This window comes from Melanotaenia boesemani, chromosome 1 (genome assembly GCF_017639745.1).
Source record: "Melanotaenia boesemani isolate fMelBoe1 chromosome 1, fMelBoe1.pri, whole genome shotgun sequence".
NCBI classification, from domain to species: domain Eukaryota; kingdom Metazoa; phylum Chordata; class Actinopteri; order Atheriniformes; family Melanotaeniidae; genus Melanotaenia; species Melanotaenia boesemani.
The window spans coordinates 35,562,889-35,587,724 of NC_055682.1; the positions used below are offsets into that span (position 1 = coordinate 35,562,889).

Sequence of the window (24,836 nt, forward strand, 5' to 3'; positions counted from 1 at the left end):
AATGTCCTTATAAACACCTAATTCCAAATGAAAATAGCCATTCCGAATAAAACTTAAACGTGAAATAAGTGGCTGGTTTATTCTGCTTTTGAATCTGAATTGAATAATTCTTCGATCATGTATACATTCATTCCGCTTTAAATTAATTCTGGTCATTCTGCGCATGCTCGTTCCCTCGTCCTGTCGCGATGATGATACGGTACTCTATCTCCCTTCGCCTCCTCAGCTGACCAAAGTGAAGTAGTATGCTAGTGTTGAGCTGCTGCTTTAAAACTGTAGTCAAAATAAAAGCGAAAATGGTTCTTCCCAACCCCAAGGTCTTAGGTGGAATTGAATGGAGGCAAATAAACGTGTTTTCCATGTAAACCTCAATTCAGAATTACTATTTCCATGTAAACACGAAGAAGAATACTTCAATTCCGAATTATTTAATTCTGAATAAATAATTCAGAATTAAAAAACATGTAACCGTGGCAAGTGCTGTGCAAACAAAGAGGAGCAACCAGTTTCGTTTAACCTTGTACTAGAGGAAAGACAATATTAACCAGCATCAGCTGATAACTTTATAACTCCATTAAACTGGATATTCACAGCATTCACAAACATAAGAGGGATGCCTAAATTACACCAAATGTCTTATTTTTCTAAGTTTGGTTGTTTGGCAAACAGCTTTTCCACACTGCTATATAATACAAGCTCTGACAGTAACAGAGGGTCATGCATGTGAATTAAAAAAAAAAAAAAACACATTTAAATTTTAACATTTTTTAAAATAAATTCTTTAGAAATATCATTGATGCTTTATGTTGTGAAATAAATGCAGATAACTTTCAGCATTTAGATAATTCAACCTTTAAGTTTGATACGTTAACTGTTACTGAAGTTATAATCCAAACTGTTAACTGAATTTCTTGTCTCATTTCATTGAATACGTGATTTCCTGATATCTCATTCAGATTGAAACCAAATTAGTAATATAATAATAATAATAATTTATTAAACTGAGTATATTAGATGCTAAAGCACACTGTGCTGGCATAGCAAACTTGACGAAGAGAAGCCAGTATCTGTTTGGGCCACTAATGCTTCATTATCCAACAGAGCCATTTTTAAAAGCTTATTGTACGAAAACTCCTGTACTGTAGTATTTTTCAGAAGAAACATTTAATACAAAGCCTTAATGTTTCTCCATGCAGCTTAGAACGAAAGGAGAATGAAATCAGAACAGTTTCTATAGTGTGAAAACTGAAAAACTTGCTTGGATATATTTTGATGAATCTCTTTGGCTTGTTCAACATGAAATCTTGGTAATATATCAAGAGCAATGGAAATGAACTGAGGGGAAATGGGTGAAAAGAAGGAAAAAAAAATGTGGTGTGGAAATCAGTCTCAAAGCAGCAGAATTTTGCTCAGATGTCTTGAGTCTTAACCCCCTGGCCATGCCTGTAGCTCACTCTACTGGATTCCTGTAACCTGCACTTGTACTCGTATTGCCTGCTCTTGAAGCTCGAGGCTGCACTTCTGACGCAGTTTGTGAGATTTTTTTATGAGAGGACGTTTACTCTCACTGATATTTTTTGCAGTTCTGCCCCTGTAATTGGACATGAAAAATATTGGCATTGATCTGCCTTAAGGCTCTTCTGTACTCAAACTCTTGCCATGTTTTGCTTAAAACAATAGGCAAGGCACATTTCATGTACAAGACAATTCAAAGTGCTTCACACAAAACATAAAAACATTGCAGCAAGGTGCAGAAAAAATATAAGTGTATTAGAAAAACAAAGATTAAAAAAGATAAAAGCGATTACATAAAAACAGAAAGAAAAAGCTCAGATAAAGAAATAATGTTAAGATTTCATTGTAAAATACAAATCAACATGGTACGGGGGAAAAAAAAAGGAAAAGATGAGCGATAGGGGCACTAATGTCAGGAACAGTGAAAGCCATGTGTCATGATAGTTGCTGCAGAATAAATCCTGCATAAAACAGCAGGCTTAAAATGCTGCATTTTGAATCCTCATTAATGTTGAGGGTTATGGGGAGCAACTACAAAACAATTTTACATAATACAAAATCTATTGCTTAATAAAATACACTTGCTTGGATTGGCTTCATGTTAAAAACAAAATTGAGTATAAAGTCTTCTTTCCTGCATACCAGTTAGCTTGATTTATATTCTGATGGATGAACTGTCTGTAGGCGAGCTTAAACATCTCACTGGACTTTGGCTAGCTACAGTTCTTCACTGCAGTCAGACTTTATGCTTTGGTAACTCCTCCTGTCAAAACACTTGTTCCAGGTTTGACTGTAGTTTCCTGACCAACAAACTAAAATGACCTTTTCAGTCATTTTATAACCTCATGATCAGGACAACTTTCACCTTTCAAAACTCAAATCATCACTCAAAGTCATATCGTCAACATAAGGTTGGACCATTTTTCTAAAAACAAGAACAGCGAATGCATGCACACATTATGTATATGCAAACACTCAACTGAGTTCAGTCATCTGTACACTGTGTGTATGTGCTTTTTTTGTATTGCTGTGTGCCTTCATGGGCACACTGGGTGGTGTGTTGATGTTCTGGGTTAATCAGGCCTCTTAGACAGATTCCAGCCGTGATTGGTTGATTAGCTAAGATGCCGCTGTGTCAGTGAGATGCACAGAAAAGTTCTTTATCTTGTAAACACTTAACATTGCCTCTGGAGAGGAAATGTTGTTTGCACATTACATCAGACTTTTGTCTTATGTTCTTTTTCTCCAGAACTTGAAAAGGTTAGAAAAGCTACTAAACCCTGTCACTGAACTTCACCCTGTTTTCTCTTTAGTGTCACCTGTGATGACGTACCCAGTGTGTCCAGAGAGGGAAGTGTGACAGAGAGAGAGGCTGACTTGACTTGCTAAACCTAGAAATAAGGTAATCCTGAAGAGCATTATTTTAAATGATCCTCTTCATTGCTTTCGTCTTTCTCCACCTTCTCTTCACTAATTCATGGTCCTTGCCAAAATTATTCTACAGAGCCTCATAAAGTGCTGCTAGCTACCAGTATAAACCTAAATGCTGCCACCACTGTTCACTTTAACCCAGTTTTACTGTTCCAGGGAATTTGACTGGCCTGCAAAATGACTCATTCAAGTTAAAGGATATTATTAAGAAAAGTACAATAACAGAAAGAAACAGATACAGTTTATGTCCACAAGGCTACAAAACTCTGAAATTATGTGATATATTATTCTTTAAATGCCAACAATGTAAAATCAGCAGCAAAATAAATTCTTTAAAAATCTACTTTTGTGATTGACTTTAATATTAGTTCAGCTTGAGAGTCACTAATGTGTCCTTCTTTGTTTAGCTGTGCCTGCATGATGGAGCTCAGCAGAGGTAAAATGTTATAGATGTTATCAAATTGACACAAATAAAGTAAGTGCCATAAGAATTTCCCTCATACTGACATTGTTTTGGAGAACTGCACAGTGGCTGAGGGAGACAGAGAGCAACGGAGGTTGTAACATGAAGTTCTGCAAAGGGAAGTGCTTCATGGGCAGATTTCTAAATACAGCTGAAGTGAAGCTTCATTTTGCCCTCTGTGGCTTCACTGATTTTCATTTCTTTTGGTGGGACAGCACTGACCATCACAAACTATGAATTGCACAAAAATTTTCTCTTTTACAGACATCTGATTGAAGCATAAAAGAATGTGACAGATGTGAGTCTATGGTCCACTGGCTCAATGGTTCCCAACCTGGGGTCCGGGACCTCCCAAGAGGGTCCCTCAACGGGCACAGGGATCCCTGAGGCTTTGAACATTCAGGGCCATTATGATTATTTTCCCCTATTTTAAAGGAAAAAAAAAAAAAAAAAAATTTGATTATATGTTGTTAAATTGACTTTGGCTTTATCAAAGGACAGGACCAAGTGGCAACCTACGCCAGTAAAATGTGAAGTTCACCCCTCATCCGCTAGGGGCTGGCTCCAAAACAGAGTCAGTCCCCATAAACTCCCATGTTAAAAAGACCAACTTCACAGCAGAAATAAAAATGTTTAAAGCCTGGTACAAAAACCATTTTAGGATAATTAGGTCACGTTTACCTTCATGACAGCTGTGAGGGGGGTGCATTTTTTTCCTTTCTCATGCGTTTAGATGTTATTTAATCTTGAAATTCTGCATAATTAGAGGCGTGTCCTTTTGATTGACAGGTATCCAACATTCACGGCAAGAAGGGAGAGTGAAGCACAACCGTGGGTTTCAGCTGGCTAACAACGCACCTTAGCTTTAGCCTGCCTACCTCCGTCAGCTGGTTAGCTACCGTTAGCTCTTAGCTACAGGCAGCTCAGAGTTTGATGGGTGTCAATCAACAACCCCCATTTCACAGCCCCCTCTCAGCTTCACCTCTCTGCCCATTTTTAGATTTCCAGGAATGATGACACGCGTGGAGCTGCCAAGATGGCGATGGTGGGAACTGCCCAATGAGCTTCGATTTAGCTCTTCAGAAACCTACGGGTAACGTCATGGAGGCTCTGTCCATCTTTTATATACAGTCTATGGCCTTGACTCAGCCAGAATACATTATTTATGGTAAAAATCTCACTTTTGAAAGCAAAAAACCAAGCATGGTTTTAGTCGCGGGTGGGGCAGGGGGTCCATGGCATTTTAGTATTTGCATGAAGGAGGTCCCCAAGGAAAATAGGTTGGGAACCACTGATCTGGCTCATCGTCCTCCAGACAGAAGTTAGCACGTCAATCTCCAAAACAATTGTGCATTGCTGTGTGTGACTGCAGAGAAAAAGCAATGTGTAGTAGAGAGTGTACATATACGATAAGAATTGTTTATGAATGTTGTGTGTGAATGGATAAATAAGAAATAAACTGCAAGGCACTCCGAAACCTTAACTGGAAGTACACAACGTTTGCCACATTAAATGGGGTGTAAATCTGGATTTATACTCGCATGGTGTCTGTGTAACGTCGGTTACTGTGTCACAGCTCTAGGCTCTGCATAGGTCTGCGGAGGCTTGATGCACTCCTCTTCCATGCCTGATTTGAACCCCTGTTTGTGAGTGCGGATACGCGGCAGTACTTCCTTGTGATTGGTCGGCTTTGGGATACCGGATTTCTGGAGCTTCTCGCTGACTTTGTGCAGTAACTGCGGAAAAGAAACTACAACGCAATAGCGTAACCCTCCGCTCAAGTAAAAAAATCACTCGAGTGAGAGAACAGCGTCAACTACAACGTCCCTACCTTACGCAGACGAGTACAAATCCAGCTTAGAGCTAAACCAGTTGAGTGCAGCTGAAGAGTTCAGAGGAATTCAATAAGGCAGCTTCATACAGTCTCTGTGCCACAGAAAAATAAACAGGATGTGCTCCAGCTCCAGCTTAGTGTCAATGTTAGGTTGAGCCAAAAGTGAAGACTCCTCTCCTCTGTCCTCATTCATACTACACCAGTAAAACAGAGGACTTGTTACTCTGTAACAGAACAATGTTTCTGGCAACAAGGAGTACATCTGCCACTGGAACATAAATCCTGTTATTATACAAACGTCAGCAACTACCACTTTGAATCACCTTAATGTAAAATCAAGCTAAAATTGGATTCCAGACTACTGCAGTCATAGAGGTAACAACATAAAAATCATCTTGTCTCAGGCCATGGACCAATAAGCACATGGAGTGATGGAGTGCCATTATTGACTTTACCATCCTCAAATCCTGACAGAATTCAGCAACACTGATTCTTTGCAGGATGAACACATACATGCATTTAAAGTATAAGCTAATGGAGATGTCATCCTCCACCACTTGGGAAGGATGCATACATAATTGAAGTATTTAAATGTGTTTGTGTGTGGGAAGGTGGGCTTGTGTAACAGCTACAGGGATTCAGACCTTTAAGTAATATGTCATGTAGCAAGAAAATTAAGAATATGCCAACTATAATGGCAGAAGCTGCAGCTGCAAAGGCATCAATAAATGGGCACAGAGGGACAGAGAGAGCCTCGCTCAGGAGTATCTGGAGGCAAAACATTTTCAAGGGGCATCTGAACATGTATAATAATAAATGAGACTTACATAAACAAGCTACTAAACGGAAAAGGCATGCTAATTATTCAGATACATGGCCAGTAATGTACAATTACTTGATTATTTGTCAGCTTTCACACCCTCTTAGGCTTTTTTGTCTCAGATAAAATTATCTCTTTTCTACAATTGACACTTCAGAAAGTGCCTCCACACCCACATGTACATGTTCATGATGAGCCGCCTACATAAACACACAAACACCCACCCCCACACCGCATGGCTGATTTCAGTGCATGATTTTAAATGTCTGTGTGCACATCCGCGAGTCTCTTTGTCATCAGGTTGTGATCCAGCCAATCATCTATAATCAGCTAGTTCTTTTTATGCTAACAGAATAATAACAAGTGTCTGCTCTTAAGAACAGGATTTAAAAGCCCCTTTTAACACAACCCGAGTATCTTAAAACAGACAGCAATGCAAAGCATGCACTGCTGTGGTGGGAAGTAGGGGAAAGCAGGTTTTCCCAACTGAACGATGCAACAATGCAATGAGTAGCGGTACCCACTACCTATCAGTGGTTTTATTATGGACTGATACCACAAAATAGTTTGCCTTTTTTGTTTGTATGAGTGTTTAAAACTAAATTTTTTGCTTGTTTCAATTGAGAACACAATCTGTTCCTAGATTTGTTAGCCAACAACACATCAAATCAGTGAAATCACTGTTAAAAACCAGCAAATGATTATTACTTCATTCTGTGATGATCATAAAGAAATTTTCACCACAACAGGACTGGACCATTAAACATAATTAATCCTGCAAAAGTCTAGAAAGTCTGGTAAATAGCTGGCACTGCTTTTAAAAAAGCAAAATATAATAAACTTGGGTTTAAACTACTTTAGAGAATAAAGGGAGTGTGGGCGGTGGGGGAGGGGGGCAAGATGTAGAGAAGAGATGAGCGGTCCTTGAGTTATTCATAGCCTCTCCATCAGATTTGTTAAGGGGATTTGAAGCAATTTAAAGACATGCACTGACAGTTTGACTCAAGCAGCATTATGTCTTTCAGTTGCATTTTGTTTAGCTGCAGTGTGTAAAATAAAGGCCAGGCTTCATTTTAGCCTCTACCTAAACAGATAGGGTGATCCCAGCAGGGTGCTAAGCCTCAGAAGATTCTGCATCCAGGAGCCTACACCATGTACTTTCTTTGTCTCACTATCATCTTCTCTCCATCCATTTCCCTCCGCATTTACATCTCTTATCTGCCATGCTACAGAGTAGCACCTGATAACATGCTCATCCATTTGTACCAGGTTAACAGTGAGCCAGCATTTTCAGTACAATCAGTAAATTCTTTAACTACACCGACTGCATGTCGTGAGATGACATGCCAAAGCGCATACCGAGGATAACGTTTATTGCCTGGTCTGGTTTCAACACAATGTATTTGCTCCTTGTTCTTTTGCTAGTGGATAATCCACCGAAAAGTGATAAGTGGCCAAGGAAGAGTTTTTGTTTTCCCCCTCTTCAGAAAAGAGAAATCTGTTTGCAGGTGCAATGAGGCGTGACATTAAAAGCAATAAACTTTGGGTTCTTAATCATTTACAAGATAATTGTGCAACATGGGTAAAAAAAAAAAAGTATTAAGTTGCTGGTTAATTCACATGAATTATATCTTCCAAAAAGCTTGATGTCAAGATCTGCACGAGTCTGTTAAAAACGCATTCATTTGAGTTAGGTAAACATTTTCCAGGGTAGCAGTTTTTTAAGACTTAGAGTTGAAAATTAAACGTATTCAGAGGGGTCTATGGCGTCATCCCTTTCATATTATCTTGCCATTTAACATTAAAACAACCCTGTTACTCTTGTATTATTAAATAAATACTACTACTGTCTACAACTACTACTACTGTAAATACTATGCTATTATGTATATTTATAATTATTATAAATTTATATTTGTGTCTTTTTATGATAATAAAATGTGTATCGAAAAGTGAAAAGTCCTCTAAGTTTGTGATCATCACAAAGAGGTTAAAATTCCTCCCAATAAGCAAATACAAATATAGGACAACACCTCTTGAATGTATTAGAAGAGAAAAACTGAATCTTTCATCTGCACACATCAGCAACACCATCTGCAGACTCCATTTGACATAACCATGTCAGCATTGTCAAAACTTTCTACACTTTCTATGAAGTATTTATACAGCACATTTCATACACAAAAATAAGACATTGTTTTACAGCTTTTGAAGAAAAAACAGCATTAAAACAGTAAAATGATAAGGAGGGAAAACAAGCTTTTCATAGAAGCAGAATGAAAATGTAAAATGCAAAAAACAGAAACAAGTAAATTGTTATACTAAATAAAAATATAGTACAGAAGGTCTATGCCACTAAATAAATTTGGGGAGAGTGTGTGTGTGTGTTATGCTCACACAGGCTCTCTTCCACAAACACCTGAATTCATACTGTAATGCAGGCTTGTCTACCCTTTCAACATCTGCTCTGCAAAGGAAATTTCTGTGGAAAAGTCTTAAACTCTGATCACATTTTTATATTTTGCAACTAGGTGCTACTGTAATCTTTAAAAGTGCCCTTTAGCCATAGAACTGTACGCTTTCTAAAGATTTTTCAAAGATTTTTCAAAGATTTTCATTGAACAATTGGTCAGTTTTCACTCATTTTTAGTCCTATCACCCTGAACATTTTCAGATGACTGTCTTTTTAATTTGGTTGTCAAGTGAATGACTTAGGAATCATTAAAGCATAAAAAGAAACTCAGGGAATGAATGTTGTTTATATGATAAACTGATTCCCTGCCAGGTTTTCTGTTAAGTTCTAGCTGTAGATTATTACGAGGCTGTATACCAGCAGACAAGACCTGGACTCAGAGGCACCTGGTTTTATGGAGTGACGGCCAGACCTCAAAATTATTTAAACAGTGTGGGATGATCTTGACAGAAAACAGAAAAAGAAAAGGGCAGCCAACATTCAAGAAGAGCTTTCAATGTCCTTGAAAACAATCCCTGAAGAGTACTTAAATTACAGATAAGTTTGTCAGAGAGGGTTCAGGCTGTGTCGAAGATTAAAAGGGGTCATTCCAAATACTGATCTTCAAGCTTGTTAGAATTACACAAGCTGCTTTTGCCTTAAATACATAGCATTCAATAATGTGTAGCACTCATTTCTTCCAGTTTTAGAAACAATAGCTCCCATTCAATTTAGCTTTATTTGTATAATGCCAATTCACAACAAAGTAATCTCAAATTTTAAAATCAGTTCAAGCAAATTGATTTTAATCCCATCAAAACAAATCCGCGTTAGTCCAATTTATAATAACTGTGCTCAAACAAGTCAATTCATAAAAAAATAAATGTCAAAGGAAAACCAATAGCTACATCAAATGTTGAGTTCGAGTCTATACCCATCCTGAGCATGTGCAGAGTGGCACGCAACAGTTTTTTCCCTCTGCTCTAGTCGTCCTCCTACTAAGCTTGTCAGATATATAGCAATTCTTCTCCTTTCTGTAGTGATAATTTTACTTTAAATAAACACACTGCGAGTTAAAATGACTTAATTGGATGCATGCCTACCCTGTTGGCTGCTGTAACTGATCAAAACCCCTGGTGGAGAGAGCAGACTGGTGCAAAGTTCTCTCGATTGTCCTTTTTAGAAACCATAACATAAGATAAATAGAAAATATTACTGAATTGGTGATTAACTGATAGAAAGAGTCTACAGTATGTTGTTATCTCTGAAGGGCAATGTCACAAGAACAAATTGGCTAATAGAGCAAAACAGCAAGGGTGGGAGGAAAGGGGAGAAAGAGATGAGTTGTGTTTAGAATTGCAACTAATTAAGTCTGTTTGCAGCATTCCCCTGATAAAGTACTGGCATGGTTTCCACAACATCTCATGCACATGCGTGTGCACACACATATACACTACAATTTAATACGCCCACTGGCATTCTTGCATGCGTCCTTTACCTTCCACTTTTAACCACAACCTTCATCGGAGCTCACTAAAAAGAGCAGTCATTTGATTCTGCCAGCCTGTGCTGCTAAGCTCCCAATTAGCAGCTTGTTAAAAGCTCTAGTGAAGTTTTACAGAGCCATAAGGGCACGTTCAGACCACAGCACTGATTCTTGGGAAAAGTCATGTCACTGCAATATGAGTCACATACATATTTCATGGAAGGTCACAATACATGCTGCCTAACCACAGAAACAATGCACTACACACTCAACACTACAGAGCAAATGGTTTAAAAACTACATGGTGTTCATCAGGGGTCATTTGATTGGTTAAAGATAAAAAAAAGTGTCTCTTGTAAAAGGTAACAACACATTGCTTAAAGCTACAACTGAAAATACAGGGAGTCTTGCAACAGATTATAAGACCTCTGCAGAGTTCTGACCACTGATTCAGTCAGGGAGTTATAAAGAGACAGAGGACACCGAAAACCAAAATCCACAAGAACTTTGTCTGATTTTAAGGAATGAAAAGGAAAATAACACACCAACCAGTTACATTATTAGAGTGTGAGTGCAGGAGACCATGCAGTTTTATTTAAAATGCTTCACATTAAACCACACAAAGTGATTCACATGAAATAATTATTAAGGTTTACTGTTTATTAATTGATTTTATGGTAAAAACAAATTGATTTCAGTGCACAGTGTTGATGCATCAAGCTGACGATATGTGGAAATGTGCAGAGATGAGGGACAACATGAATTGCAGTAATTACTAATGTTACTAAACTATAAATCAGTCCTTTTGGAAATGTATGCATCGTTGCATTATAAGGAATTGTACTGAATCAAGTTATAATGGTCCCCTCTGCTTTAATCACCAGAAAAAACACCTCTCTGCCTCTTGTGTTACACTGTTTTAATTTGTCACAACACTGAGGTGAACTCAGTTGCTACAGGGATTCCTGCAAATGATACAATTAGTCAGTAATATCTCATGTTATTAAGATACAGGTCTACAAACAAAAGAAAAAATAAAATACGACCACCACTGTACTTCTTTTAAGCATTTCACATCATGTTCGTATATGCAAATGCTGGATTCAAGTTCTGACTCCCTAACTCCCATCTCTTCTTTCATGCTACAGTATCTAAAGTAAGTTGTGCTTTGCGACAATCTGAGGTCAGCAGCAGAAGCAATCCAACACTTCCTTCTTATACTTGTCTGAGGTCTTGTTGCTACTGCTGCAGTAATGGTTATCCAGGCAGCAGTGCAGAGTGGCTCTGACAGCTAGCATCACATCTGCCACAGTCTATGATATATAGAGTGTTTCTGTGCATGTACAGTGTCACATTGCTTACTGCCACCACTCCAAGCAATTAGATGCAGATTCACTTTTGCTTGGGATGACAAAAAAAGGACATTTGTTGCAAAGACTAATGACACATTTTCACAGGATAAGGCTTGGGCAGGGGTAGAGGACAAAAACTTGGAAAAGAAAAACAGAGGTAAAGCAATTTTTTAGTGATAGAAAGGAGAGACAGAACCAATCCTCTCTTTCCTTCACATCTCTCCTGCCCCTGAGAGGGTTATTTGTTAGCCTGTTACTCAGCAAACAGACTGTGACTCTTACCCTGCCTTGGCTGTCAAAGGGACCCACATATACAGTAAATGCAACAGCACCAACACACACATCAGATTTATTCCCTCAGGGTTGCTGGAAAAGGAGCTTAAGGAAGGCCACCAAGCCCACTGATCGAATTACTTTATTTATGGGGCTCGAGGACAAATGTCCAGTTTGTGTGTGTGTGTGAGTGAGAGAGAGTGATAGAAAGAACTTGACTGATGTTGACAGTAATGAAGCAAAATGAGGGGGATGAAAGCAGAGTGTGTGCACTTGCTTGTTTTTGGGATTGTATATCTTGTGTATATTTCTCCATAGTCCTGCTACAAGTCATTCTGCAGCCCATCAGTCAAGACCTCGATGTTTGTCTGTATCGATTTGTTCTTTAACCCCGAGACTGGCTCATGCCTCAGCTGGACAGCGGGAGTGCCGATGGCATTCCAAAGAAAATGTCACGGCCGTCAGTGATGAAACAGATACTCCAACTGACACTTGGGTTGCTTCACCCACAGTGAGGGGTTAGTAGAAAGGAGGTACGTTGGTCTGAAACCATGTAGATGCTCAAGCTGAATCAATGTATAACAACTGGCTGTCATAATGCTATGAAAAGGAAATCATGCTAATATAAAAACTGTAAAAACTAAAACACAAAATGCCACAGTCAGCCCAACATCTTCTGACAAGCAAAGTCATGTGTTTTATCATACTGACAATACTAGCACACACACACACGTACAGGAATTTCACCATAATTCAGTATACAGCATGACAAATATAATTGTCATCATCACTTTCAATGGGCCTTAACCCTTAAAACTCCAAGCTATGTTACACAAATTTATGGCCTGCCTGTTTTTTCATGTAAAATTTATGTAGAAACTCAACCCTTTAAGTACCATACATATTTATATATACACACACCGTCTGGATCCTGTTGGTTGATGGACATCAACAGCTTATTACCGTCTCCAAGGTGGGAGTCATGTATTCAGGGTTAGTTCGGTTGTCTGTTAGCAACATAACTCAAAATGTTTGATAAAATTTTGATAAAATTTTCAGGAAATCTCGAAAAGGGAATAGGGAACAAGTGATTCGATTTGGGAGGTGACCCGGATCACCGCGTGGATCCACAAATTTTTTAAAGGATTCTTTACAATAGTGAGATGGAGATAATTTTGCTAATAGAGCTTCTAACTCAATGCCCACAACCACTGGCAAAAAAAAAAAAAAAAATACAATGGCTTGGCAGATGTCTGTGCTGGTTTTAAGGAGTTGCAAGGATGATATTCACATGTAAAGAAGTGCCAAGATTTGTGGCTTGTATGATCATATACGGGTTGTTCTGCAACAAAACGCCAGGGCCAGTTTTTGTCCCAGTACACCCCCGGTCTGACCTACGCCATGTGTGTGATCATGCTCCTCTGTGAACCAGCAATCTGTAAACCTTACTTTTCTAAACTTGCCAAAAGTCCACAAAAATGGATGAGAAATGGGAAAGATGAGAGAGAGAGAAAAAAAAACATGTCTGAACTGCTTCTATGAGGTCGAGACATAAACTCTGCAGGTGCACACACTTCATTTTGACAAGTTTGCGGCGTAGATATAGTAATGCCTAAAAAGAGCTGACGGAGTTCCTTCAAATATCTTCTCCATCAAGGACGTTTTCCTACAGCCTAACACATGGCTGGCTAATAACTCTTTCAAAACATTCAAGAATAAATGTTGGTTCAACACACACACACACACTACAACAACCTCATAAAACAATTATGCCAACGTGCACACATTACTTCAGCATGAGCTTCAGCATAAGTAAATGCACAAATAATCTCAAACAAGCTCGAGCATTTCCATTAATAAACTGTCCCGAACACCCTGATGCTGGTTCTCATATGCACACCCGAAATGCTCCCTCACATAACCACCACACTCCCAAGCACGCACACACAAACAGATAAATTGCAATATCCAGGACAAGAACAAAGTGTTGAGCTCTACAGAATAAATCCGTCTCTAAGCTAATATGTTGCCCTTCTTCACACTATGCGCCTTCCACCCCGATCCATCAAAATGGCTCATTCACAAACATGGCAAAACACACCAGCACAGAATGGAGCAATGCTATTCCCGGAAGAAATAATCTTCTAAAACCATTACAAGGAACAACGTAGGTGCAGTAGCTATAGGGAGGATTATGGCCAAAACCTCCCTCTCTCCCTCTCTGTCTCTCTCTCTCTCACGCACTCAAACACACACTTTCCATCCTATTTTGCTCATAACGCTTTCTTTATACTGAACATGTATCTATATAAATAGAAATCGCTCCCAGAACTACAGTAACAAGCATAAGAAAGCTTATTCCTCATACTGGAACAGCATGTCTGCATGTGTTCACTAGTATCAGTGTTTTAATCTCTAGAGCAGTCTACTGCATATTATAACAACCTATACACACTGTCTTTTTTATGTCTGTTTGTTTAATGAAACTTAATTTGCACAGTATATGACATAACACATTTTCACCAAAGTTTGACGGGGGTTGTCCAGGTAACTTAGTTTATACCTTCTGTAACAGAAAAAGAGCACATACTTTAGAAAAGATTTTGTTTGGCAAGGAAAGCTACTGACTCCATAAGTGGGTAATTATTTGTTCTAAAAGAAGTGTGCAATTACAGAATAAAAGTCCATTTCACAATCTTAATCTAGTAGAAATGTTGGAGACCAGAATTAAAAAAGCTCCAAGGATGGAGCTTTTTCACATCTTGCCTGATGTGAACTTAGGTTAAACAGATACTATATGAAGCTATATGATTTAATTTAAATAATTAATTTAGTCAGCAACTTTATTTAGCAATCTGTGGTTCACTACTACAACCTTCTCTTGACCAAACCAAATCAAACAGGACACATTTGATGCAGCCTGTCTACTTATGTGCAACTTATTTGAACAACTCCAGTTACTACTGCAACCAGTCAGGACGTCCTCATTTTATTCAAGCAAACAGCTCTAGAAACGACACCTCTCACTGGCCTCGTTCCCAGTTTAACTGGGCCCCTGTCAAGCTGATATTACTGATAGTGTCCAGTATCTAGCAGTAGATGTTGTGGCATGAATTTAAGTAACACTGACATTACTTTTACTGAAACGCTGTTTTAAATGTATACTGTTTAACGCTTGTTGGAACTACTTACATTGATGGAATAGCCTATCAGTTCACCTGACTTACAATTGGGGTTAAAAAGGAGCAGAGAAATATTTTGGTTCACCATTTACTGAGAAAGAAAAGCACTGGGGAGCAATAAAACATTTGCTGATTGCTAGTGGAGGTGTTTATTAACTTCCTGCAATTTCCTTCCTAAGCGAATGTACTTTGCTGAGATTTGACATTGCTAAATTTCTATTCCAAAACCTTGCCAAATGTAAACTTAATCCCTCTATAATCAATTCTTCTTCTTGGCAACCCTTGTTAGGTGGCAAATCTGTTCTCTTCCTCCACCACTACCACATTATTAGTCAGACAATCAACAAGCCACTTCAACACAGAGGTGGTTTAATTGGATGCTACACAGAGCATTACCATGTCTGTTGCCTAGCAATGGATTCTTATGCTAGTATTCTTGCCTTTGTGCATGCTTCTCCCACAAAATGGCATCTATAATTACTTTGCAATTACTACATTTTCCTCCAACCAAGTTTTTAAATGCAGCTCCTGACAGATTCCTGCCTTGCAGTCATCTTCCTGAATAGACATGTGATGAACTCCCTGGGAGTTAGTGAAATCCTGCACCAGATACACATCTTACAAGGGTGCATATTCCCAGTGTAAACCACTAAAAGGATCGGTGCATTCTTGTGGACATGTGGCTTTCATGATTACAGAAGCTCTAAGGGCTACTGAAGCACCTGCTCTCCAACTTCAGCTGTCCCATAAAAGCAGTTTTCCTGCTAATTATCGCCACTGCAGTGACAAGAAACTGAAAAAGAACCCACTGCTGTACTCTCTTAATGAAACCATTGCTTTTGTGATGGAAAGAAGAGATGTCAGTTATACTTCCCACCATTTTTCAGTGGTGAAACTCCTCACCTCTTTATGCATGCATTAGTGACAAACAGCTGCAGTTGAACTTTTTTTTTAAATTTATTTACTTGTGGGCAAAAACAACCAAAAAATAGCACAACATCAAATGGAATCCCTTGATTTGTAAGGAGAAAGACAAAATGAATGGGAAATAAATATGTGAGCATGAAGCTTGCAGGCATGCAGTGCTGTTAAGAGAGGATGGCTGGTGAAGGACGATACTACAAAAGGAGATTACAAGGCATTTGCTATATGTTCCTGTCACCAGCAGGGTGCTTGGCCTGAAAGTCCAATAAGCAGACTAAATGAGGCCTTGACATCGGCCAGGAAACAATTCCAGATTTTCCCCTCCCTTGCTGGCAGTCCTGATGTAGTAGGGTCAGCCAATGGACTATCATGAAACTGTTTACAGCAATGACACTGACTAAACTTAGATTGGAGTCATGACACTGCAGTGAAACAGCTCCAATCATTCGTGAACCACACTAACAAAATACCAGAATGCGACTGTGTTTATAGGTGAGACATCCAGAACTCCCAACTGATGAAAATGATAATGTCATTTTCAAATATCAATTAGCATAAATTACAACAGATTACAAACATCATTAGCATTTTCCATATGTTTAAATATCAGGTCTTTTCACGGGTTACCTTCTTCTGTGACTAACTACTGATTACTATATATTAGACTCATTTATCAAGATAAGCATGTTTTGGGCTTCAAATTCCCAGATGGACCAAAAGGAGAAAAAAAAAAGTTGGTTGTTTTTCTGCTCATTTAATTTTGATGCAATTTTTGTAAAGAGTAATTTGCATCTTTACACGTTAACATTATGCAAATCCAGTCTATGTGACTTTTTGATTAATTAAGATTAATGCGTTTAATATGTCGCACAGTGTTAGGGCATTTCCATATGGGTAAGGAAGACTAAAAACCTAGAGGATAAATAAGCACAAATGATGAAAGTATCTTTGAAACAACATTACAGATACTGATTGCCAAAAGTTGAGGTCACCTCTCACAGTATACTAGCCTGTTAGGCATTTTCATTTTTGTGTGAGAGTCCATCGTGTGATGGACTGACGACCCATCCAGGGTGCATCCAGCCTTTGCAGCAAACATGTTCTTTACATTATTTTGACAATATGAGTCTTTTAAAAGCAGAAAATGCTGCTGAGAACCAGTCAAATGTCACTGAATTAAACAAACAGGATCCAGACGGTGTTCAAAATTCACTCTCTGCCCGTTTAAGCCTTACTATGACGCCCCAGCCGGTACTGCTTAGAGGAGCAGGTGGCTGCAGCAGACAGTGAACTGAGCCTTCCTAAAGACTCACCCACTGCCATGTGCATCCCCCTCCCACTCTTCCTCTGCCCTTTATCTTTCCAGCCATCCCGTTTTCTTTCTGGCTCAGATTTATCGCTCCCTCACTTCCTGCCTACTTTTCTCTCCTTTCCCTCTCCTCCAATCTGCAAACACTCCCCCCAAACACACAGACAGTAGCAGCCAAAGAGCATCCACCAGACGTACAGCTCGTGTTTCTGCACTGCTTTGCCACATCACTGTCAATGCAGCATATTCAACTACTGCAAAGTCAGTGCAGCTAAATGCAGTTAAATGTCAGACACTGATCACTGCCCTCATGTTTGTGTGTGAACATGTTTACAGCATGATGTGATTCAGAGCTTACATGTAAACATACTGATATGTAGACATTCACTTTAATACATTAAAATGGACAATGTATTTCCAACAGTATTAGAAGAACCCCCAAAGACATTAAGTATTTTTTAAAGTCTGACACAAAAAGGTGGAAGTTTATTTACCTTCTCCTAATCCTTTAAATATTATTAAAATCTGATCTGGTTAAACTATGACAGGCTTGGGAATAAAAGCTCACAGCACAAAAAGATACCTGCAGAGAGCATGACATGCCCTAATCTTTTCTGACTACTTTTAAGTTGAGGATTAGTTTCCAGAGGGGGGAAAAAAATAATCCCCCCATAAGTATAAGTGACAGGGCTAAATGTAGTGGGCAGAAGGACATGAATGAGACCCTGTACAACAAGGAGGAGGTGGTTTCTCCATTCACTGGGGGAGAAAATACATCTCTCTTTCTATCCTTGAAAAACAGTAAATGGGTGGAATTATTTATAAGTTTTTTTTCCTGATTTCTTGATGTTCCTTCTGGAGAGAATAATTTTCAGAAAACAATCAGCTCTTATGGAGGTCAGATTTAGTCTGGGAGGAATTTATAAACAAGGCAGCACCTGAAAGTATGAAGGACTACGTTTTTACATATACATAACATTTACAAGACAGATTATGGGTTTAATGTCATGGTGTATCCTAGAGGTTCTGTTTTCAGCTGAAAAGAGACGCTGATCGCTGCAGTTTACAGTAAGCTGGTTCTTGCTGTTAGTGACAGGCAACCAGATAATTTTGGTCAATGAAACTGGAGATAAAACTGGGATGATGTAGTCCCTAAAATAATTTTGAACTATGAACATCTGACAATGTTTATCAGATGGATAAAAAGCTCAAAAAGCTGTAATATAACATGTAGCCATATTCCTGTCTTGTACTCTACATTTCACTTTTTTCCTTATCTATTCTTCTGCTGCATCTACAGCGTCTAACTAGAGAGAATTAAGCAGGAATAATCAGTACAGCAGAGAGGATGGGACCTGACCTGCGACTAACCTGGTCCTCTGCAATGGGAGCTTCTCTGACGCCTTCCTGTGCACTCAAACCTCTGCATCAATTCACATCGTAGTATAAATGGCACTCATCTATCAACTTAAATTGATTGAGGGAACAAAGTACAACCCTTCAGATTTTAAGAGGATGCATTTTATAATGAGAATGAAACAAAATACAAAACAAGCACTAAACGTGCAGGATTGCATTAATTTTCAGTAACTTCTAGAGTTGGGGGTAGCCCAGATGTCTTGTGATGATGATGATAAGTTACTTGTATCTTAGTCTTATAATCAATTGTATTTCTCTAATCTTTGAGTCCTTTTAAGACACTAATGACACTACTGATCACTGTTGGAAACCCTGAAAACCCAGAGTGCAAAAAAATGATCATATATAAGCAGCATATGGAGCAAGAAGGGGTCAGCAGTTGGGTTAATGTGTTTGTTTTTACATGGTTGTGCTAATGTACTCCACATGTTCAAGTTTAGTCAATGCCAATAGTGAAAACAAGCAAATGCACAAAAGTCATCACCCAAAATGATAGGAACAAACATACTTGTTATCTCAGAGGCACAAACCCTGCGCTAGAATTAAAATGATGGTCTTCATTGTGTACTTACTTTATCAAGCTGAAGATAAAACTGATAACCTTTAAAAAGTTTCAGCCCATCATTGAGATGAGAGAGTGTCACAGCTAAGAGATTCACTATACCTGCAGTGATTACGTGAGGGAGTCACTGGACACTGGACCTGATGAAGACCTGACTGGTCATTTTCTTTAGTTTTGCCATTTAAAGCAAAAGGCTATTTAAACATTTTTACCACATCATGTGACTTCAATCACTGCTTTTTGCTGGGCAACTTTTATACTCAAACAAGAAGCTCTGGATCTAGTTGAAAAGAAGCCAGAAGCATCTAAAGAGGACTTGTATGAGAACCCAGAAGTAATTCCAACAACAAAGTTAACAAAACAGAAGCTTGTTCTATAATAAAACCTTGAAATTTGAAGTTTAACTCGAGTACTTAAGCCTATGATTCATAAATTCTTACGTCACATATGACACTGAAAAGAAGAAAAAAAAAATCACTAACAGTAAAATACAAAAACACACATTTCTGTATTTTTGGATCACAGATTACTGTAGATCACTAGGTTTTATGTACAAAAGCAAGACTCTTTTCCAAAAAAAACAAAAACATAAAACACTGTATAACATATGCAATTTAAAGCGTGCCTATCTAATTACATATGACTGGAATTGTATCATTAATATTACTGAACATCACCAGATAACATTACTGTTTATCAGTGTATGGCCTGAAACCCTTTTTCCCCATAGATCATCAATTTAAATAGAGATTCTGTGTAAACAGAATGATTGTAATCAATCCTAAAATCGACCATAAACTCATGGTGATGGTGAGAGAGAGTAGGCGGAGTATCTTGCTCAGGACAAAAACATTTTATGCTGATAAAATGACAAAACTGTCATTATTAACAGCATTAACTACACATTACATGCATGAGGTACAGTTTTAACAGTAATTTACTATATTATTATCATTATGATGATTACCTAGCCACTTAGATTATGCTGTGGAGAATAATCAAATTTAAACATTTCATTAAGGTATAAGGCATTTTTCAAAATATCTGAATGGATTCAATAAAATAGGACACTCAGTGTGATATTAAACACACAATTCCTAAATGTATTCTGTCCACTGACACACACCGAGGCACTGTCTATATAATTCTCAGGGTTATGTACAGCTGAAATCATTATTGACCTACCAGCTGTGAAGTCCTTGTTGAGGTCAATGAAAGCGTTTGAGTGAGGGATGCGCAATTGAACAGGTGAGTTCAACGCATTCTCCCACACAGGAATCCTAATGGGAAGAAAATAAAAAAGGCAAGGGCAGGATTTAAAGTCCACATCCCACAAAAGTATGACGCCGTATGACATCAGAAGAAATAAAGTCAGGAAACTGAGTTTGAAGACCATTACTGGATGCAGTACCTTTTTGTGAGATAGCAGACTTCAGTATTGGGGGTGTTGGTGACACCAAAGACATCTGGGATCATGTCCCCATTGAAACTTTTGGAAAAATAAAATAATTTTGCATTAACAGTTTGAGAAAAAATAACTTTTTTGCCTGATTAACAGTACAATTAAACTATTCAAAGCCTAATATATGAAAACACACTTAAGACCAATACTTACTCCATAACAAGAGGCTGATCTGTAAATGTCTTGTTCAGCGTGAGCCACCCAGCCGTATCTACAAAACATACAAAGTCAACAAGCCCTGAGTAACAGCTGTCTATCAAGACACAGCAAAACATAAAAATAAATAAATAAATAAATAAATAAATAAATAAAATAACAGAAAAATATAGCCAAAGCTAAAATAAGTTTTCATTTTAAATCAGAACATGCAGAGATATGCTCCCATGGACAGGTTAGAGATAATATTTTCTTAACTTAAAATTCCACCAAATTTTAATAAACTTGCATTTATCACATAGTATGTAACTATCAATCTCCTTAAGAAACAGCCCAGATAAAGCTACAGCACTTTGACGCTGTTGTAAGTCTCATTTTGCAGTCAATATTTAAGGATAGATCACACAATAAAAAGCCTTAGCAAATATCTGATAAATATTGCATACAACTTAATGAAAAGCCCAACAGGAACCGGTATTATGAATGACTTTTCTACAGTTAATAGACTAGTGAAAGTGCACTGCAAGAATATGTCATTCAGTAACAAATAATTAAACATATAAAAAGTAGATCAAAAAAACTCAGTGCAAAGCAATGAAATTTTTGTAAATAACAGATTTAAAAGTACATGAAATCTTTGGTCATTAACTATTAATCTGTACCTAATGTCTGGTTGTTCCCCCAAAAGATTAAAACTTTTGTTTTTGAGAGAATTGTCTGAGCTGTAAGAAGAACATCCATCTGAGAGTCTCCATCATAATCTCCAGGAACCACACTGGTGATGACTGTGTCCCTGAAAAAGGGAAAAGATTATTAAGATGACAACCAACAGCAAAATGTTCTGCATTACTTTAAAATGTTCTTTAGCTCCTAACAATAACTAAGATATGTACTTTCCATGAAACACTTACTTTGGCAAAATGTCTTTATTTATCTGAACTTTGGGCTTGAAGTATGGTGGTGTGGAGTCTGCCAAGAATATTACCAGTTCAGACCCTGAAAAAGAAAGAAGAAATGATTTGATGGAAATCTGTTATTGACCATAAAAGGCCTCCGTCACAACAAACATTTAGGCTTGTGAAGGCAGGAAATCACAGATGTGTTTAATAAAATTAATTGCGGCTGCATTCCTACAAGGAAAGTTCAGGATATATGTCATGCAGGCTCACTGGAGCAGTTTACAGGAAAGCTGAATGGAACTTAGCCCATAATTAAAAATGTAAATACCACCTGCGATTAAAAAAAAGAGAAGATAATATCAGGAAAGAAAAAAAAGAGAAAGATATTTAATAGTAAATTCCAAACGATAAGCCAGAGGAGGAATGGGAACTACTCATTAAGCGAGCTATGTAGGTAAATGTAAATTTTTTTGCCATTAAGCTTACACATCGTACTGTTCATTACTGAAGAACAGTAAACATTAACGTACGCTCTCTGATGATGAAGATGTCAGTCTGTTTATCCGAGTTAAAATCTCCAAACGCTGCAACCGTCCCATAATTTCCGCTCCCGAAAAGGTCAGCAGTTACATTCTGAAGAGCAAATGAGTTATACTGCCCCAACAAAAGTAACAAAAACGCCAAAGTATTTAATTTAAACAACCACATCCTTGTATTGCTTCCGCTCCTCACAACATAACCACCTGTAATACGGCACTCCGCTTTACAGCAGAGAGAAACGGCACCGTCTTTTAAATTACGCCTCACGTAAAAAAAAATCTGATACTTAAATATATCGTCTTATATTTGTGTTATATTGGAACTAAGGTCAATATGGTACTAAAACAAGCACAAACAACGCAATTACGATGTAGTTTTATTTACGTCAGTGTCGTGCTCACTGCTAGTTTGACAGCTGACAGCTATGTGAAGCTAAAGAAAACACGCCAAGGACAAAACGAGGAAGACGGAAGTCTTTCAAAATAAATTTGTAACGTTTGTCAGGTTTAACATTGGTAAAAATAACACGAGGAGAGTTCAATCTTAATATTGAAAGCTTAATATTAACATTCGGATCAAGCTTTAAAAAACTGTTTTCTTAAATATTCACAATTATTTTCTTTTCTTAATCTTGACTGCTCATACGAGTCACTACTTATTTTGAAGGAAGGTAACCGGAAATTTATAGGCTCTTTAGTATTAACTAAAGAGTGTAACAGTGTAAACATGGCGAGCCTGGCAGATGTCGGCTGGAAACTCCTGGAATTCAAAGCCAAATCAAAAAGATCAGGTCTGATTCATTATTTTGCATGGTCTCTTACAGTGTGATACGCCTGTTCATTTCTGTTGTGCCAGAGCTTGTGTTTGCAAAGCCTCTGTACTCGGGCTTAAATATGTCTCTATCTGCACACTTACTTTGCCCACTGCAGCGATGGTGCAAGCATGAAAGGTCAGAGGTGGACATGGGCAACACTTGGGGGCTATTTTAAGAGCTTCTCACTAGGTCTCGATTCACTTTTACATCCCAGCAACACTTTACTGACTTGCGTTGTAATGTTGTGTTAAAGTCTTATTTTCAGAGCCTGTTGGGCCTGTAAAAGTCTGGTACACTGTGTACTCTGGTATAGTCGACAGTGAAAAGAAAAAGACATCCCAGAAACAGGGATTCTTGCTATGCAGGAGAGGAATACTGTCCCATTTTAAGGGGAGGGTGGGTCACCGTGCAAAGTGAAGCAGGACATGACATTTATATTTCAGAGCTTATATTAGAGTTTGCACCTCATCATAATCATGTCAGGTGCACCTGTCCACCGAGTTTTCATAAATTTCATGCATTATTAATAACAGCTTTCTGAAACCACAACATTCAGTAGGCTACTAAATGTCAGGAACTTAATTATGTAGTTCTTTTTTTTCCATAATTACATTTTCATTGCCAAGTAGGCTCAATAATCATGATCGTTTCTTTCTGAAGTAAAGATAAAAATAATTCCCAAGCAGAAAAAAAGATGTATTGTAATATGTTGCATGTTCATGATCATCATCGCCTAAGATTGTAATTCATTCATTGTTAATTCATGCATGTTTAAGATCTAACGCTGTGCTACTAACTCCTTCCTGTGAATTGCAGTAGATTTCTGATTTATCTGAGAGAGACGATTGGCCTTATTTTCCCCTTTTGAGAATGGCTCTTTCAGTGGCTGCGAATACCCAGCCTCATCGGAAAGTGCAAAGACTTGGTAAGTAACGGTAACTGATCTGATGATAGCGGTGCAGTCGGCCTGAGACACAAGGCCATGTGGTGATGGTAGTGCAATCAAAAAGGTTTCAGAGTAAAGTAGTTGTTCTTCACACAATTCTTCATTGTGACAAAACAAGCATGGGATAACAAAAACCCTGCATTTTCTCAATAATCTAAATATTTAGACTCTTTGTCACTGCTGAGCTCTAGTCCATCCTACTTCCATCAACACTTGTCCATTGGCAAGATAACCCAACCGCTGAAGCAACCTATGTGAAGCAGTTCTTAGAATTGGCCCAACAAAGAGTTGGTGCCAGCTTAGAACCAGTTTTGAGAGCCAGGAACTGGTGCTTGAGTGGTGGAAAGTCAAAGAACCGGCGCTTTCTGGCTCCGAACCAGTGCTGGAATCAGCTTGGCCGAAAAGCTCAAAACTCAATGTAATTAGAGTTCACCAGGGCCTAATTCAACTAATTGGATGCAGTGAACAGGCACACACTTATTTACATAAAGTTTAAGAAAAACTAATAGTGTATCTTACTTAAAAGCCAAATCATCAGGTCAAAAAACTGTCTGTGGACTTGGAAGACATGATCATGCTGAAACACAGATCAGTGGACGGTTAAAAGAGAGCCTCTGTAGCATTTAAAAGGCCAAAACACAGCAGCCTCCATCATTCTGAAATGGAGAAAGATTTAAACCATCAAGCCTTCCTACATGTAGCTGCCCAGTTAAGCTGAGTAATTGGGGATAACATGTATTGGTCAGTGATAAACAACCTATGATCACTGGTTCTCCTGTCTACACAGAGCTTTTTTGTAAAGAAAAGCTTATAGAAGAACACTCATTAGCGCAATGCTCCCCCCAGTCAGGAGTTCATGGTAGAGTGGCTGGGCAGAAGCCTTTACTCACTAAATGGTCCATGACAGCCTGCTGGAAATTTGACAAAACCCACATGAATGACTGGCCGTGAGAATTAAAATCTTTTAATCTGATATAAACAAAGATCAAACTATCTG

At 38.2% G+C, this 24,836-nt stretch overlaps 2 protein-coding genes across 6 annotated transcripts in view; one reads left to right on the forward strand and one right to left on the reverse strand.

The window, feature by feature from the left end:
• Positions 1-22,389, reverse strand: part of itfg1 (integrin alpha FG-GAP repeat containing 1) — a 174,624-nt gene extending 152,235 nt beyond the window's left edge. Inside the window, exons 1-6 of the mRNA XM_041997200.1 lie at positions 22,070-22,389; positions 21,552-21,636; positions 21,303-21,433; positions 20,638-20,695; positions 20,434-20,511; positions 20,208-20,302 (exon numbers count right to left, since the gene is read on the reverse strand). Of these exons, the coding sequence (XP_041853134.1) occupies positions 20,208-20,302; positions 20,434-20,511; positions 20,638-20,695; positions 21,303-21,433; positions 21,552-21,636; positions 22,070-22,247 (625 nt within the window). The 5' untranslated portion in view covers positions 22,248-22,389. The remainder of the gene's footprint in view (positions 1-20,207; positions 20,303-20,433; positions 20,512-20,637; positions 20,696-21,302; positions 21,434-21,551; positions 21,637-22,069) is intronic.
• A 399-nt stretch (positions 22,390-22,788) lies between these two features.
• The window catches only part of phkb (phosphorylase kinase, beta), a 111,551-nt gene continuing 109,503 nt past the window's right edge, over positions 22,789-24,836 (forward strand). For 2 of the 5 annotated variants that reach the window (XM_041993808.1, XM_041993117.1), the window contains exons 1-2: positions 22,790-22,869; positions 23,713-23,818. In XM_041993808.1, coding sequence (XP_041849742.1) covers positions 22,822-22,869; positions 23,713-23,818 — 154 coding nt within the window. In that variant the 5' untranslated portion in view covers positions 22,790-22,821. Of the gene's footprint in view, positions 22,870-23,709; positions 23,819-24,836 lie in introns of all 5 variants that reach the window. The other 3 variants (XM_041995313.1, XM_041994585.1, XM_041996034.1) reach the window with 2 other exon arrangements.